Source organism: Chinchilla lanigera, unplaced genomic scaffold, assembly GCF_000276665.1.
Source record: "Chinchilla lanigera isolate Chin_1 unplaced genomic scaffold, ChiLan1.0 scaffold00040, whole genome shotgun sequence".
In the NCBI taxonomy this organism is placed as follows: domain Eukaryota; kingdom Metazoa; phylum Chordata; class Mammalia; order Rodentia; family Chinchillidae; genus Chinchilla; species Chinchilla lanigera.
In genome coordinates, this window is record NW_004955441.1 from 10,844,700 (window position 1) to 10,860,693 (window position 15,994).

Sequence of the window (15,994 nt, forward strand, 5' to 3'; positions counted from 1 at the left end):
TTTATTGAGTGACTGGTATGTGCAAGATATGGTCTCACACATGATTCTTCCAAGCAGTTTACAGTGTCATTGGGAAAATAGTAAAAAAGAAAAAAGTTAGTGCCAAAGGATTAGAAATAAAGTTATTTGGCAGTGGTAAAAATAATGGTACTATCCATATATACATGGTGATTTACAGATGATGGAGCTTTGTCATTTATTAATAATTTAGAATGTATGGAATACCTACTATGTATAAAGATATGTTGTTGGGTATATAACAGTAAATCAAACAGACTTCTACCCTTCTTGTTATATTAGAAACCAAATTTTTTTTTGTCTTTTTGAGACAGGGCCTCACTATGCAGTTCAGGCTGGCCTTGAACTTGAAGTGATCCTCCTGCCTCAGCCTCCTGAGTGCTGGGATTACAGGTGTGCACCACCATGCCCGGGTTAGAAACCAAATATTCAGAAGGTGAAATCAGACAAGAGACTTGCAGTTGTTTTTTTTTTTCCTTTAAAAAAAACCTGCTTTTTTTTCACTAACAAAATTTTGTGGATTTTTCTGTTTATCCTGGCAATCCCAACCCAAAAGTTGTTTTAGGCTCCAGAACAACAAAATTCTTCTGAAAATAGAATGTAGTTAACAGCGTGAAGGTGACAATTGTCAGCATGTTGACAGTAGTGGAAGAATGTGGCCATAGAATGCATCTGCTCGGACGATAATAGGCTTTTTGGTTTAAGGAATATCCTAGAGACATCCAAGAGATACAATGCTTGTCCAATTGCTTCTTCATAGTGCCCAGTGTACACAATAACTTAAAATGCTTTTAAGCAATATTGTTTATTAAACACTTGAAGTATTTTACAAAAATTAATGATACAAGGTCCAGAGAATGCTTAAGAAATACATATTTCTCTCTCTCTCTCTCTCTGTCTCTGTCTCTGTCTCTCTCTCTTTCTCTCCCCCTCTCTCGCTCTCTACCTTTTTTTCTCCCTCTCTCTTTTGGTACTAGAGATTGAACACAGAGCCTTTGCACTGAGCTACATTCTCAGGTCCTTTATAATTTTTTTTTTTTTTTAATTTTGAAACAGGGTCTGAGTTGCTCAAGCCAGGCTAGGACTATTTAAAACTTCTTCCAGAATCTAGATCCCCACAATAAACTGCCTTTTAAAAAGTACTGTCATATTTACAGTTAAATTGTTAGAGGTAAAAACAACAGATGTTCTAAATCTTTATTGTCCAATAGAAATATACTGTGAGAGCTACCTATGTAATTTAACCTTTGCTAATGGACATATGAATCAAATGAAAAAGAAACAGATGAAATTAACTTTAATGGTAATTTAATGCAACATATCCAAAATATTTCAATGTGGAGTCAGCATAAAAAATTACTCCAGACTCCAGATGTTTTACACTTTCATACTATCCAGGCTTCTAATAATGAGGTGTTATTGAATGAAGTGTGCATTTCGCATTCACATCACATGTTAATTTGGACTAGTCACATTTCAGGTGTCCTTGAACAGCACCGTCCTGGTATTTGCCATCCTTCAGTCATTTTCTGAACCATTTGGAGGCAAGAACACCAGTGTGTCATTGAAATAATGTCCAAATGCCCTGAGCCGGTAGACGCCATACATCATTACTTCCATCTTTTGGGGAGTCAGTCCATTAAAAGTAATAGCGATATCAGAACAGCAGCCTTTTACCACTTGCTGAGGGTTATTACGCATCGCCTCTTGAATAAGATCTACAATTGGTTTTGTATTAAATACATCTCTCCCTTCGTAATCCTCCGCGTGTTCTGCAAAAACACCGGCGTATCTCAGGCAGATTGCCAGCCGCTTATCGAAGGATAAATTCCAAATCACGCTTCGATTCGCACACACGTCGTACTGATTGAGAAGCCCGTGGAACCTCCTCAGCGACTCTACACTTAAGACAATTCCGCCTTCCACGGTCACGTACTCGAGGTCTCCAGAGGTAGCGGTGTGGCCCAGATAGAAAGGCTGCGCTGCATCCTTGGTCAGCAGGAAGTACTTCAAATTTTCAATGACCGCGAACGTGGTGGGAAGTGCCAGGAAGTACCACTTGAAGCTGTCCCCGTACTTCTCAAAGACGTCTTTGTAAGTGTCCCTCATGTGTTCCCACCTGTCATCTCTTCCTGCATTGGACAAACGATCGCTCTTCGCCCCGTAGGGCTCTGCCTGGTCGCAGTGTTTGGGCCAAGTCTCCCTCAGCGTAGTCCAGTAGCTGTCGTCTTCGGGTCCTCTGAGGATGATGCAAACAACGCGTACACTTCTGCTGAGTTCCGCGCGTGTCACTTGTGAGAGCCTGAAGACCTCTTTTCCGTTAGGTGGCCTAAGGGGACGGTGTTTGTGGTCTCGAGTCTGACCCCCGAGTCGAATGTGGATTTGGGTAAGATTAGTTACCAAAGCCCAGGAAATGCTCCCAATCAACATACCCATAAGAAATGATGCCCGAGGAGCGGAAACCATTTCTCAGGCCAGGGCGCTGTGAGCGGATCTAGGGAAACCTGGGGCCGTCTCTGTGGCCCCGGGGTGTAGAACGCCCGCCCGCCCCGGGCGCTGGGCCACTCTAGCTGCAGGAGGCCGCTTCTCGGTGGTGTTGAAAAGGGGCTGGGCCCGGCCGGGCGTCGGTCCTCCCGTTTGGCCAGCGCCTACTAGGGGCTGGAGGTGTTGTAGAAGCTCCGGGCGGCGGACTACCAGCCCGCGGAGAGAAAGTGAGCACGGATCCAGGCACAGATGGCTGTAAAACTGGCCATACTTCACTGACAATAATGAAATGGAAACTGAGTTTTACTTCTTGGCTTGTGCATTCAACATTTGGTACACGTTCTTTATGTTAGCAGTGGGTCCTCTAACGGCTTTAACATTTTTACTTCTAGTACTCACTTTGGTATTTGTGTGTCTGTAAGTGTATGTGTGTTTAGAGAGTCTCTTCTATTACTCTTTCCAGCTCTCTATCTGAATGTAAAAATCCCTAGATGACCGAAACGTTTCATCTGTGGAGTTTATGAAAATAATCACTTCCCCAAGCCGTGGTGATTTTTGTTTGGTTTTTGAGACGTGGTCTCACTACGCAGGCCAGGCTAGCTGGGAAATCACTGTTTAGCCCAGGCTGGCCTCAAACTCGGGTTGTTCTCCTGCCTCAACCTCCTGAAGGCTGGGATTACAGGTGTGCACCACCACGCCCCCAGCTTGCTTCATCAGTTTTTAAATATGCATAGAGCCTTTAATGTGTTAATTGTATGTAACTCATTTCCAGTGAATCACATTATTTAAAAATTGATAACATTGGGAGATTTGAAGTATTTTCCAGAGCGAAATATCAATTTTTGTACTTTTTATATTTTCCTTCACCTTACAGATGCAGCAACTTGAGAGACAAGTTATTGATGCTGAACGTCAAGCAGGAAAAGCTTTTCAACAGGTAGCGTATAATTTTAGTTAAATTTTTTTCTGCCTCTACCCATATAAAGATTGTTTTGCTAAAACAGGAGGATTGTTGTGAGACCTTCTCTACATTCTATCATTTTAACTATTCTTGAGTTTTATCTTTAGAACAGAGACTCTATTTTGCCCACTAACACAGTTTCAAAAGGAAAAAATGGCTTTAATTTTCTATCCTAACCATAGTGAAATTTTATATATTAATATATTTATAACAGATTTATTTATAATAATGGGAGATAGTATGAATGCCATGATACAGAGAAATAAATGAACTATATCAATACCATTTTTACAACTCCATTAAAAATAATTGTTACCAACAAGGTATATATTAATATGTTAAAATGCTTCAAATTAAATTAGGAAAACCATATACAGAACTGTGTACTTCATATGTTAATATTTGTGAAGAAGGAAAGTCAAACCTAAGGGTTTTTTTAAGGGTAACAGGAGGCACCCCCAAATTTTGGAATAATTTTTCCCTATATTTTTCATACTTTCTAGCTTTTTTGTACTACTTTTTTTTGGCAGGGGGTGATGTTTTGATAAGTCACTTAACCTTTCTGGGCCTTGCCAGTAGTAAAATGATTGGTTTGAACTGCATAGTCAGCATTAAAGTGTATCTAACGAGCTTAAATCCATGGCTTCTCATGTTGTGAAAAGATCTCTGTCATATACAGTTGAATAAAGAATTTCCAAAGGCTTAAAACATAAAACTCTGTTTTTGTTTTTTTTTTTTTTTTTTGGTTTTTCTCTGGTACCGGGAACTGAACTCACAACCTTGTGCTTGCCAGGCAGGCGCTTTGCCTCTGAGCTAAATCCCCAGCCCCACAAAATTCTTTCTTCTAAGAAGTGATTATTAAATTGTTTCTACCCCCTCTAAGTTTGTCATGTTTTTTCTTTTTAAACCTGCCTGCTACTGAATCTTGTTTTTACCTGGAAGACTAATTTCACACAGTAGATTGAGAGACCTGACAAATTTCTAAATGAGCACAATCTAACCTAATCCTAGATTTTCTTAATTGTACTTGACATTTTAAAACTCTATTGTGCAGCCACATATATGAGCGGGGAATATTGCATAATGAACCCCCATCTTCAACAGTTAGCTAACTCACGGTTTGTCTGTAGCTCCACCCACTTTCCCCTCAGCTACACCGCCAGCTGGATTACTTTGAAGCAAATCCCAGACATCATATAATTTCACCCATGAGTGAAATTTCAGCAACTAATCTGAAAGGACTCTTAAAAAACATATTCAAAGTACCATCAGCATACCAAAAAATCACCAGTAATTCTTCATATATCAAAGATCTAGTCAGTACATATTCAGATTTCCCCAAACCCTTCAGAATTCCTTCTTTTTTAGCTTTTAGTTGAGGTGAAATTCGCATAACATCAAATTACCTAAAGTGAACAGTTCACATGCTGTACAACCACCATCTCTAATTCCAGAGTACCTCCGTCATCTGAGAAGGAAACCCTGTGCCCATTAAGTGTGTCCCATTTCCCCACCCTTCCCAAGCCACGCCTTGACAACCACCAGTCTCTTTTCTGTTTCTTTGGATTTACTATTCTGGGTATCTCTTATTGATGGATTCATATAATATGTAACCTTTTGTTTCTCGCATTTTTGAGGTTCATTCATGTCGTAGCATGTAAATCACAATTTGGTTATCCCTTCATCTACCCGTGGACATTTGAGTTGCTTCCACATTTTGGCTATTGTGATTAGTACTGCTGTGAACAGGCATCTGCATGTATCTGCTTAAGTACCTGTTTTTAATTCTTTTATTTATGTACCATTTTTCCTATTTGTTTATTTGGTTTTTTGAGACAGGGTCTTGCTATGTGGTTTAGGCTGGCCTGGAGCTCACTAGGTAGTCTAGGCTGTCCTCAAACTCATGGTGATCCTCACAAATCCTGAGATTATAGTCATGTACCATCATGCCTGGCTTTTTTTTTTGTTTTACTTTTCTTGTTTTTAATAGTTGGTTTGTTCAAATTAGGATCTAAAGTAGGTTGACACATTTCATTTGATTGTTAAAGTCTTTAATTATTGGGTCACTTACCCTTTCTTCCATTCCTCCTTTTTAACTTTGTTTTTTTTTTCAATTTATTTGTTGAAAAAATTGGGTTAATTTGTCCTTTCGAGTTTTCTACATTCTGGATTTTGCTGATTGCATTCCTATGGTGTTATCACACGAACTTTTTTCTTTTCCTTGTTTCTTACTGTTTTTTGTGCTCCTCCTAGATGGTTTCTTGGGTATTACTATACACTCCTATTAGAAGGGATAAAATGTCTAATTAGCTTTTTACAATGTGTATATTAATAGACATTGATGGTCTTGTTTTGATCAATTATATCTTTAGGAAGGTAATTGTTTTTCAATAGATACACTTTATTTTAGGGTAGTTTTACATATAGCAAAACTGAGCAGAAATTACTCAGTTCATGTGCCCTCTCCCCTCCCATACATGCAATCTCCCTTGCACCACTGCCACCAGCCTATACCAAGGTGATATATTTGTTACAACTGATGAACCAGAATCAACACATTGTTACCACTAAAGTCCTTGGGTAACGTTAGGGTTCACCCTCAATGCTTTTATGACCTATAGGTTTTGACAAATGTATAATGATACTTACCTACCACTGTGTTAACATACAGAACAGCCTCACTGTCCTAAAATGCTTTCATGTTCAACCTGATCATCTTTTCCTGCTCCTAACTGTCTAGGAACCACTGATCTTCTTACTATGTCCATGGGCAGAAGCCTTTCCCAGAGTGTTATATAGTTAGATTCATACAGTAAATAGTCTGTTCATAGTGCTTTTTTTCTCACTTAATAATATACATTAAGATCCCTCCATGACTTTTCATGTCTTGCTAGTGCATTTCTTTTTATTTCTGAAAAAAATTTTGATTTACTGCAATTTATTTGTAGTTATTACTTTTCTAAATCAAGATACAACGTACATAGCCATCAAATGTACTAAACTTGAGTATACATACGTGTACATTTTCCTCTAAATCAAGAAATAGAACATTTTATTGCTCCCAAAGATTCTCTCATGCTTCCTCTCAGTTAGCACCTTTGTTCGACTGAAGGTAACAAGTATTCTCACATCTGTCATCATAGATTAGTTTGGCTGTTCTTGGTGAACATACTCTTTGGTGTATTGGCTTCTTTTGTTCAACATTATATCTAGGAAATTCATCTATACTGATGTGTGAGTATCAGCATTTTTTTTATTGCTGACGAGTATTTCATTGTGACAATACCTCAGTTTTTATCCATTTATATGGCTCATGTTCAGTTTGGGTCTCTTATGAACAAAGCTAAGTGAATATATTTACATTTTGGTGGATATGTGTTCTTATTTTTCTTGGGTATGCACCTAGGAGCAGAATTGCTGGTTCAGAGGTTGGCAAATGTTCTATTTTTGTTTTTTCCTTTTTTTCCAGTACCAGGAATCGAACTCACGACCTTGCGCTTACCAGGCAGGCACTGTGCCACTGAGCTAAATCCCCAGCCCCTGAGGTTGGCAAATGTTTACTAAATGTTGGCCAATAGTTTCCCAGAGAGGGTGTACCAGACTGTATTCCTATGGGCTGACAAGGGGTGGAGTGTGACTTTTAATCCTGATATGTCAACTTCATTGGATTAGGAAATGCCTAGCAAAGTAGTAGAAAACACTGTGCAGTGTGTCCAGGTGGAACATAGTGGTATGACCTTGGGTACTGTATATAGTACCTTCCTCTTCTTCTCTGACACCTTTCTCCTACTGTGCTTCCTGGCCACCATTAACTAAGCAGCTTTGCTGCGCCATGCCCTTCCACCATGATGTCTCTGCCATGGAGCATGCTGACCACATATTAAATCTCCTGAATCCATGGGCCAGATTAAACCTTTCTTCTGTAAGTTGTGAGTATTGGGTATTGTGTCTCAGTGATGAGGAAGCTGACAAATATCCTGGCAGTATATGTGAATTCCAGTTTTGTTCCACTTCTACTTAGCAACACTTGACATTGTTCTGTTTAATTTTAGCCATTCTGACCATGTTAATATTGAGGAGAATCCCAGGATAAATTTTCTTCATTGGTTTAACAGATACATGTGCACAAAACATACCATTTCCACAATTCAAAGCTATCTTGAGGAGAACTTAGCTTCTGATATGTAACAGTGATCCCTGCCTAGAAAAATAAACAAGTTTTTTGTTTTGTTTTGTTTTTACTGCAAAATGCCCCATTGAGTAAAATGGGAGAAAGTGAATGTTAGACATAGCCGGGGAAGCTAATCCAAGATAGTTCTGGTTGCTCCCCATAAAACTGGACAAGGCAGATTCCAAGATTAATTCTAACCCCGCTCTTCTCCAGAGCGCCTAGAGTACAATTACTGCCATTTGCCTACGTTGGTGTTCTAAACACATGAAATTAAAGGCTGGTGTTTGAAGTGAATAGCTTTTTCTTTCTCTATTTCTTTGAGGGAGAGGAATGAGGAAGGATATGGGGACAAGGGTTGGCAACGTAATGTCTGTACTAAGGAAAATAACAATGACTTTATGTTTCTCTGTCTTAATTTTTTTTTTTTTACTGGGTTTAAACCCCAAGTCTACAACTTATTTAACTGAAGAAGTTTCTTAGTTTGAGCCTCAATTTTGTCACTTACAAAAAGAGCTAATATTGGTAGAGCTGGAGCCAACCCGCTTAGTTCAATATCTGCTTCCCTCTCATTGCCTATTTGATTTGGGCCTCATCTTTCTATCTGTAAAATGTGCTATAATCTAATGCCTATGTCATAGGACTTTGTGGAAGGTGAATAGTAGCTCTGAGTAAAGTATTTGGAATATTTCCTGGCGTGTAGAAGTGCTGTGTAAGTGTTAGCTATTATGAAGAGAGACGCTAATTTAAGTAAGGTGCTTGGCAATGCAGTTAGCCCTCAGTAAGTGAGGGGAGTGGTAGAAGTACTACTAGCAATGGTGAGGATCTGTGCTGTGGCTGTGTGAATATTCTTTAGCTGATAGCAGCAAGTAGTGCTAGCCCCACTGACACTATACCAGGCAGCAATGATAAAATCATAAAGGTTACTGAAATTCTAGGGAAAATGCTGATGTCATTTTCTGTCATTCTGTATCAAACCCCTGGCTTTCTGTAACGGATGTGAGTCATACGTGTGTATCCCTACTGAGCCCCACACTCTGCCTCTGTTTGTCTTTCTGTCTCCTTGTCCTTCTTTTCCTGCCTCGGTCTGTCCTACTGGCATCTCTCTTTACCTCTATTCATAGCTGATATTATTTGTCCCCCTGTGTGTTCTACACTCTCCTTCCCTTCCCTTCCCTTTTCTCCTTTGATGACTCATAGAACTAGATACTGTCTCTATTTAAAATATATAGTCACAAGGACTTGGGGTAAAGCTCCGTGCTTGCCTGGTATGTGTGAGACACTCAGTTTGACCCCCCCAGTACTACACAAGAAAGAAAGTACAGTTGCATCCTTATTACTTACAGTGGAAGAGAGAGGGACGAGGTGAGTGATGGGAAGAAGCAAATAGCAACATATACAATCACATGGAAGTAATGCTTGCAGCTCTTGCTTTTCCAGGATGCACAGGTTAATGGGAAACAGTACTGGAAACTGTGTTGAGGGTCCCGGAACTACTCTCAAATGCACTGATTTGTTAGAAAGAGTCATAGGACCCAGAGAACCTGGTCCGTGGTTATGGTTTATTACAGTGAAGAGATACAGATTAAAATCAACAAAAGAAAAAGGTCCAGAAGAACCCAGGTACATGTTTCCATTTGCTCTTTTGAAGTAGAGTTGCACAAGGATGCACTTAATCCTCTCCTCGGTGATGTATGATATGAAGCATTGCCAAATGCAGAAGGTTATCTGAGCTTTGGTGTCCAGGATTTTCAATGGGTATCAGTCATGTAGGACTGTCAGTGTGGACCAGGGGTCCGTGTGAACAAAGACAGACATTCACTAGCATGCACATTTTCTGATGGCATCAGGTATACAAAAAGTAGTCTTATCAGTCAAGACATTCTAAGGACTCAAAAGTTGCCTCCTAAAAGTCCACTGAGGGTCAGTCTTTTCTTTGGCATCTGCAGGATCTGAGCATCTAAAGTCTACTATGTAAACCATTTAGTGCCCAACAATGCAGGGACTTGAGGATTAAGATGTTTTGGAGGAAATGGCTAAGAAGTGTGCACAGTGGATGCAAGCGGAGACTTACCCAGAAGTAAAGGAGAAAAGTAGCCTAAAAACGTGGTACATTGCATGCTGGAGGGTATCCATGTGTAGATAATTTCAAGAGTTTATTTAAACTAATTTGAATGCATGGGTGTTTATTATTGGTCAGTCTCTAAGTAGCTCAAATTTTGTATGGTTCACATTAAATGAATGGAAAAAGAACTGTGCTATTTTCCATGTGCTGTGGCAGGATATTTTTAAAGGTTACTTGTTTTTCTTTTTCTGCAAGCCTCTTAGCTTTTCTGTATCCCTCTTATTTGTGCTATTTACCAAGGGAGGCTGATGAATCCTCTGACACTTGGTCGTAACAGAGCTAGTTGGTATGTAGGTTACCTGTGATGACTTTGTAATCACTTTTTCTAAGAGGTTTTGCACACTTGCCAATATTTTTCTTGCCCAGAAAAGTTGTTTATCTGAAAGTGATAGTAAAATTTAAATTTTCAGATGGGAAGATGCATCCAAGGAGTTTTGTAGCATTCATTCATAAAATAAGAACTGCTTTTAAATTGAACATGTTTTTCTGATTAGTTCCAAATCATACTTGTCCAAGACTACAGGCCCTTTTTAAGTAATAATAGGACAGTTTTATGTGGCAATTCAATGTTGGTAGAGTGGATTGCTCTGAATTAATAAAAGGAGACCATAGATGAAGGTCTGATAATATTTATTGGTATTCTTATTCAGTTACTAATGTTTTTCTTACTCTAGGTAATAGAGTTTGCTCAGAGGAGAATACCATTGTGGGCTTGGGGTCTATTTTCTCTGCCTTCACAGCTACAGAATAATCTTGTGTGTAAATGGAAATACTGTCCTAAGATTGAACTTTAGTATTTCTTGTCCAGCTCTCTGTTCCAGGTGGGCTATTTTTCATGACAAATGTCTGACATGGACCTGTCTTTGATGTAGATCTTTACCCTTCAGATCATGCAGAAAGCTCATTGTATTATGTTAAAGAACCTAAATCTAAAATAACTGAAATTATCATTTGAATAGTGGAATCATTTTTTTCTTATTTTTTGACCTGCTTTTACTTCATAGTTTTCAGCCATATAGGTACTATGTAATCAGAGCAGTTTTGGCATCTCGACTAAATTTATATTTACACAGTGAGCCCACAGGTGAAACCTTATATTCATGGTGAAAAATAATAAACTGAAGCAACCTTCGCGCCTTCTTTCTGAATGTTCTCATGAGTCAAATATTTAGAACTTTCAGGATTGACTTTGATTTTTCAAAAGTATTTTTCATAGTTTGGGAATTTTCATTTTAACTGTCATCTCTAATATTTCACATGCTTGCATATTATATTCTTCTTGGGGCCCATAATCTCAGCCATTGCTGAAATTACATTCTTGCCTACTTGGAATATAAAGAATAAACCTTTTAATATTTAACAGTCCCCAATAGTTTTTTTCTATCTGTCATTCAACACCGCTTATATTTAGACCATCCTGTAAAGTCTCTGGTGAGGCTTCCGTTCCGCTAGACTATTTACAATCAAGGATCAGGTTTGTGATTCACAGAAAGATAAAAAGGTGGTGGCAGTAAAATCTAAACCTCACTCTGAGTTGAATAAACTTGTGTAATCAATGTAGGTCAGCAAACACAATTTGCAGTTATTCGCTGTTAAGATCTCATATGCCTGAAAGTGTTTGGCAGAAGACACAAACAGAGCCGTTCTATCTTAGATACCATTCAGCCGCACTCCCACTGCACTTAGCAATTGTGTAATGTACGTATGATGTTTGCATGTTCATTATGTTTGTGATCTCTCTTTCCCACTAGAATGTAATTTCTGTGCAGATAGAGATTTTTGGATCTCTTTTATTCACTGATGCCTTCCCAGGATGTGGAAGAGTCTTGGCACTTGGCAAGCACTCAGTGAAGATCTGTTAAGTGAAAGAATTAATGAGCCCTCATTTTGTTTTATTTTTATGGTTTTGTCATTTAGGGCTTTGTTTCTTTTGTTTCCCTCTTCCTTTTGACTGTATGTTTCTTTTTCATCCAAATTCAATTTTTCAGGGGCTGGGGATTTAGCTCAGTGGCACAGTGCCTGCCTGGCAAGCGTGAGGTCGTGAGTTCGATTCCCAGTACCAGAAAAAAAACTAAAAAATAAACTAAAAAAAAAAACAAAAAAACCCAAAAAAAAAACAAATTCAATTTTTCTTCCAAATACATTATTATACCAAGTCATATGGTTTAACTCTTGTCTCACAACTCACTTTCTGATTTCATATCACTCAGTACCTTGTTTTTTATTTTATTTTATTTTATTTTATTTTATTTTTGGTTTTTCTCCGGTACCAGGAACCGAACTCATGACCTTGCACTTGCCAGGCAGGCGCTTTGCCGCTGAGCTAAATCCCCAGCCCAGTACCTTGTTTAAAATATGAAAAAATGATGGCCAGGAACTTGCTGTTTCTATACAAATAGTACATATAATTGTTGCTCTGGTAAATGTCTGTTACTTCACATGATAGTAATATTTCAGTAGTGTCTTATGTCTGTTTATGTGCCTAATGATTAGTATAAGCTGGCAAAATGGTCTTCAGACTTTATGAGTATTAAACACATTAATTGTCAACATTTTCCTTTTATGATGATACCTTTTAGGAATAAAATTCTAAGCCTAATAGTATGATAAATTAAGTATGGGCATAATTTTAATGTTTTATCCTCTGAACTTAGGTACAAGTTATGGAGGAGAAATTAAAAGCAGCTAACATTCAAACCAGTGAATCAGAAATGAGACTATATAAGAAGTGTCAAGATCTGGAATCTCTCATGCAGGAAAAGGATGACATTATTCAGAACTTGGAGCTGCAACTTGAAGAACAGGTTAGGAAAATGTAATCATCAAGGTCTTCCAAATGTGTGCACCCGTTTGTCCAAAAACACAAAGATTAGAAAGAGAACGCCTCAAGTCCTGAATCTGGAGGAGAAATTTGCTTGTCCAGTCAACTTACTGGGCCTCCTCACAGGTGTGGGTGAGAGGTGGGTGTGAAACAGCATTCGCTTGAAGTCCAGGCTGGTTCCAGGCAATGTAACGCGTTTCAATTGTGACACTGCTTCTTAACATTTCAACTTTAGAATGCATTTATTTATTTATTTATTTTTGCAAATATCTCTTTTATTTCATCACTGTATGAAAGTTAAAAATCAAAACAAAAATGGATGTAAAACAGATTTTAAATAACATCTTAGGGGACTGGTAATCACTTACGGAAGAGTTCTGGCGTGGTCGACATCATCGTGCGTGTTCACTCACTCAGTCCTTAGAGTAAAGGTGAGAGGAGGCATCACTGTCCTTCTCACTGCTGAAGCTACAGGAGAGTCATCATCGAGATAGCTTCTCCCCTGCTGTACATCAGACACGGTCCCGGGGCCCCTCTCCGGTCCCTGAGGCCTGAACGTCAGCTGCCCGCTGTCTTCTCCCCAGCGCTCTCTGTCTGCGAGGCCACATCACCTCTCTTGTCTACTGTCCGAGAAGGTGATCTCCAGGGCAGAGACCACTGCCTGCTTTACTCATTGCTGGCACACAGTAGGCGCCACCATCAAACTTTAGAATTTAAATGTAATGTTGAAAAAGTTGGAAACATTCAGTTGATCCGCGACATTAATGTCTGTAAAATGTTTGCAGCCAGTCTTTGCTTTATACTGGAAATGTTTATAGGACATTGATGTTTGACATAAATCTTTCTGCTTAGAATGTGTTCATTGTTTTATACCACTTTATTGAGATCCAGAAGAATATTTAATTTTAAATTTTATTACAAAAATCGCGTTATGATTCTTTACTTAAGTAGTTAACATCATTTCAATATGACCACTTTCAAATTTTACTAAATATGCATTGTTGTTTTTTTGTGTATGTGGTGCTGGGGATTGAACCCAGGGCCTTGTGCATGCTAGATAAGTGCTGTACCACTGAGCCACATCCCCAGTCCCACGTTGTTCATTTTTTTAAAAAAAAGTCTCTGTGACCACAACTACATTTTAAGATTGGTAAATAGAGCTGGAGTTTGTCCATGATGATTTTTGCTGGACTTTTCAAAGCTACTGTTTGAGAGAGAAAATAACCACACTCCTGAGTGATTCTTGTTCTTTTCTCCCTAATCCGGTTGACCCTAATCTACTGTTTCAGACATGGATTGTTGATATAGCCAGCGGTTTATTTCAGGGTACGATTGATCAGAGAAAGAGAAGAGCAGTTGATAAATTACTGATACTTGCATTCGCCTTTTTGGTTTCTTATTGTATTTGTTTGATAATTTTTCCCTATTAAAAAATGTTTTGTAATCTGGAAGCAGGTGTGTTAACTTGGACACAGGTTTTAAGTACATTTGCTTTGCATATTTAGGATATAAAATTTCTAGATCACTGAGGTCATGTTTGAACTAAACAAACTGCTAATGTTATTTCAGAAACAAATCAGAATACAAGAAGCTAAAATAATAGAAGAGAAAGCAGCTAAAATCAAAGAATGGGTAACAGTAAAATTAAATGAGGTATTTATTGTTATATATTTTTACCTTTTCTTTATTTTTTACTTCTTTGGAATAGATAAGTCATCAGAATATATGATAATGCAGAGTGAAACAAAAAATTCTGATTGGCCGGGCGGGGTGGCACACACCTCTAATCCCAGCACTCGGGAGGCTGAGGCAGGAGGATCGTTGTGAGTTTGAGACCAGCCTGGGCTACAAAGTGTGCTCAAGGCCAGCCTGAACTGCGTAGTGAGACCCTGTCTCCAAAGGACAAAAAAAAAAAATTCTGATTGGTGTGTGGGTCCTGCTCTTTCAGTAAACTTGGGATAGGTAGCTTTCATTTTACTATTTATTGTATTTTTCTAAAATAAAAACCTTGATAGACTCATACTGCTCAGTGTAGATAGTCTCATTCTAATTAGTTAATTTTAATTTAGTTAATTTTAAATAATTATAGAACATACATGCATATATCATAAAATTAGTGTGCTCAGTATTTAAGAAGCAAAGATTAAAATCTGAAATACTTTGGTTTAAAATACTTTCAAATACTTTTTGGTTTAAAATACTTTTACTGAAAAAAGCATGAGGTGGAAACATTTAAAATTTTTGGTTCTAGAAAAGTAAGTCTTAATGCTGTGATATTTAGGTTCATAGCCTATGCTGATGAATCCATCTGTCATTTTTAATATTTTACCTGCATATGGAATAATGACATATCAACATTTTGTAACTAATATAATTTGTTAGTACATTTTGGAATGTTATCCCTATATAAAAGAATATCACTGTGTTCTTTTAGCTAGAATTGGAGAATCAGAATCTTCGTTTGATCAACCAAAAGCAAACTGAAGAGATAAGAGCAGTACAGTCAAAACTACAAGGTACAGATTTTGTCATTAAGATAGCTTAATTGGATTTATTTGACTGTATAGGCCTTTACAATCTTTTTTTTGGTGTTTTAAAGACTTAATTATGAACATCATGTAAGAAATGATTGCCATGAAATAAAAGAGAATATCTAAACAAACCAGCATCCAGCACTCAAGTGAAGGTTGGGCCTGAAAGAGGAAGACAAAAGAGGTAGGACTAGTGACATGTAGGTTTACCAAAGCGGCCGTTACACACATCAGAAAGACGTGACCAGATATTTATTTTGCCCCTTTCTGTTCTAGAAGACATTCCATTTGTCCCATTTTTTAGAACCATACTGAAGGCCAGAGGTGATGGGCAGTGGGTACCAGTCCCTGTTGGTGATGATGCCATTTTGGTCTTTTCCAGCAATGTAGTGCTACATCTCCTGGTTTTCTTGAAAAAGTATAGAGGCCTTAGTAAGACAGATAGTAGGTTAGAAGTCTTTGAAGTATATATATCAAAAATGTAAGGTGGTTTGAACTTTGACCAGAAAGAGAATAGACCCTTTAAGTAGGGACCAGGGAGTCATGCATATGGTACAATTATAGCTACACTGAGGACTTTGGAGAAAGCTCCTTGACTTCACACACTGACTGTGACTGAACTTGGCATTTTCTATCTCTCTCTCTCTTTTTTTTTTTTTTTGGTCTTTTTAAGACAGGGTCTCACTATGCAGTTCAGGGTGGTCTTGAACTCACTTTGTAGCCCAGGCTGGCCTTGAACTCACAACAATCCTCCTGCTTCAGCCTCCCGAGTGCTGAGATTACAGGCATGTGCCACCCTGCTCAGCTGAACTTGGCATTTTCTGAGGGCAATGAAGGAGCACTTCTGTGTGTTATATGACTGACCTGGTTAGTTGTCAAATGTCAC

At 38.4% G+C, this 15,994-nt stretch overlaps 2 protein-coding genes across 12 annotated transcripts in view; one reads left to right on the forward strand and one right to left on the reverse strand.

Annotated features, from left to right (window-relative positions):
- The window catches only part of Plekhh2 (pleckstrin homology domain containing, family H (with MyTH4 domain) member 2), a 102,243-nt gene that overhangs the window by 25,718 nt on the left and 60,531 nt on the right, over positions 1 to 15,994 (forward strand). For all 11 annotated transcript variants that reach the window (XR_262069.2, XM_005390928.2, XM_005390933.2 and 8 more), the window contains exons 3-6: positions 3,377 to 3,439; positions 12,411 to 12,560; positions 14,147 to 14,230; positions 15,012 to 15,093. Coding sequence is in view for 10 of the 11 variants with exons in the window: in XM_005390928.2 (XP_005390985.1) it covers positions 3,377 to 3,439; positions 12,411 to 12,560; positions 14,147 to 14,230; positions 15,012 to 15,093 (379 nt within the window). In the remaining variant the exon portion in view is untranslated. The remainder of the gene's footprint in view (positions 1 to 3,376; positions 3,440 to 12,410; positions 12,561 to 14,146; positions 14,231 to 15,011; positions 15,094 to 15,994) is intronic.
- Positions 1,310 to 2,564, reverse strand: C1galt1c1l (C1GALT1-specific chaperone 1 like). The gene has a single exon (XM_005390923.2). The coding sequence runs from the start codon at positions 2,482 to 2,484 to the stop codon at positions 1,537 to 1,539; it is 948 nt and encodes a 315-aa protein (XP_005390980.1). The 5' UTR covers positions 2,485 to 2,564; the 3' UTR covers positions 1,310 to 1,536.

Bases quoted from the DNA above. Each gene is read 5' to 3' on its own strand.
- C1galt1c1l (XM_005390923.2), bottom strand. From the start codon at position 2,484: ATGGTTTCCGCTCCTCGGGCATCATTTCTTATGGGTATGTTGATTGGG.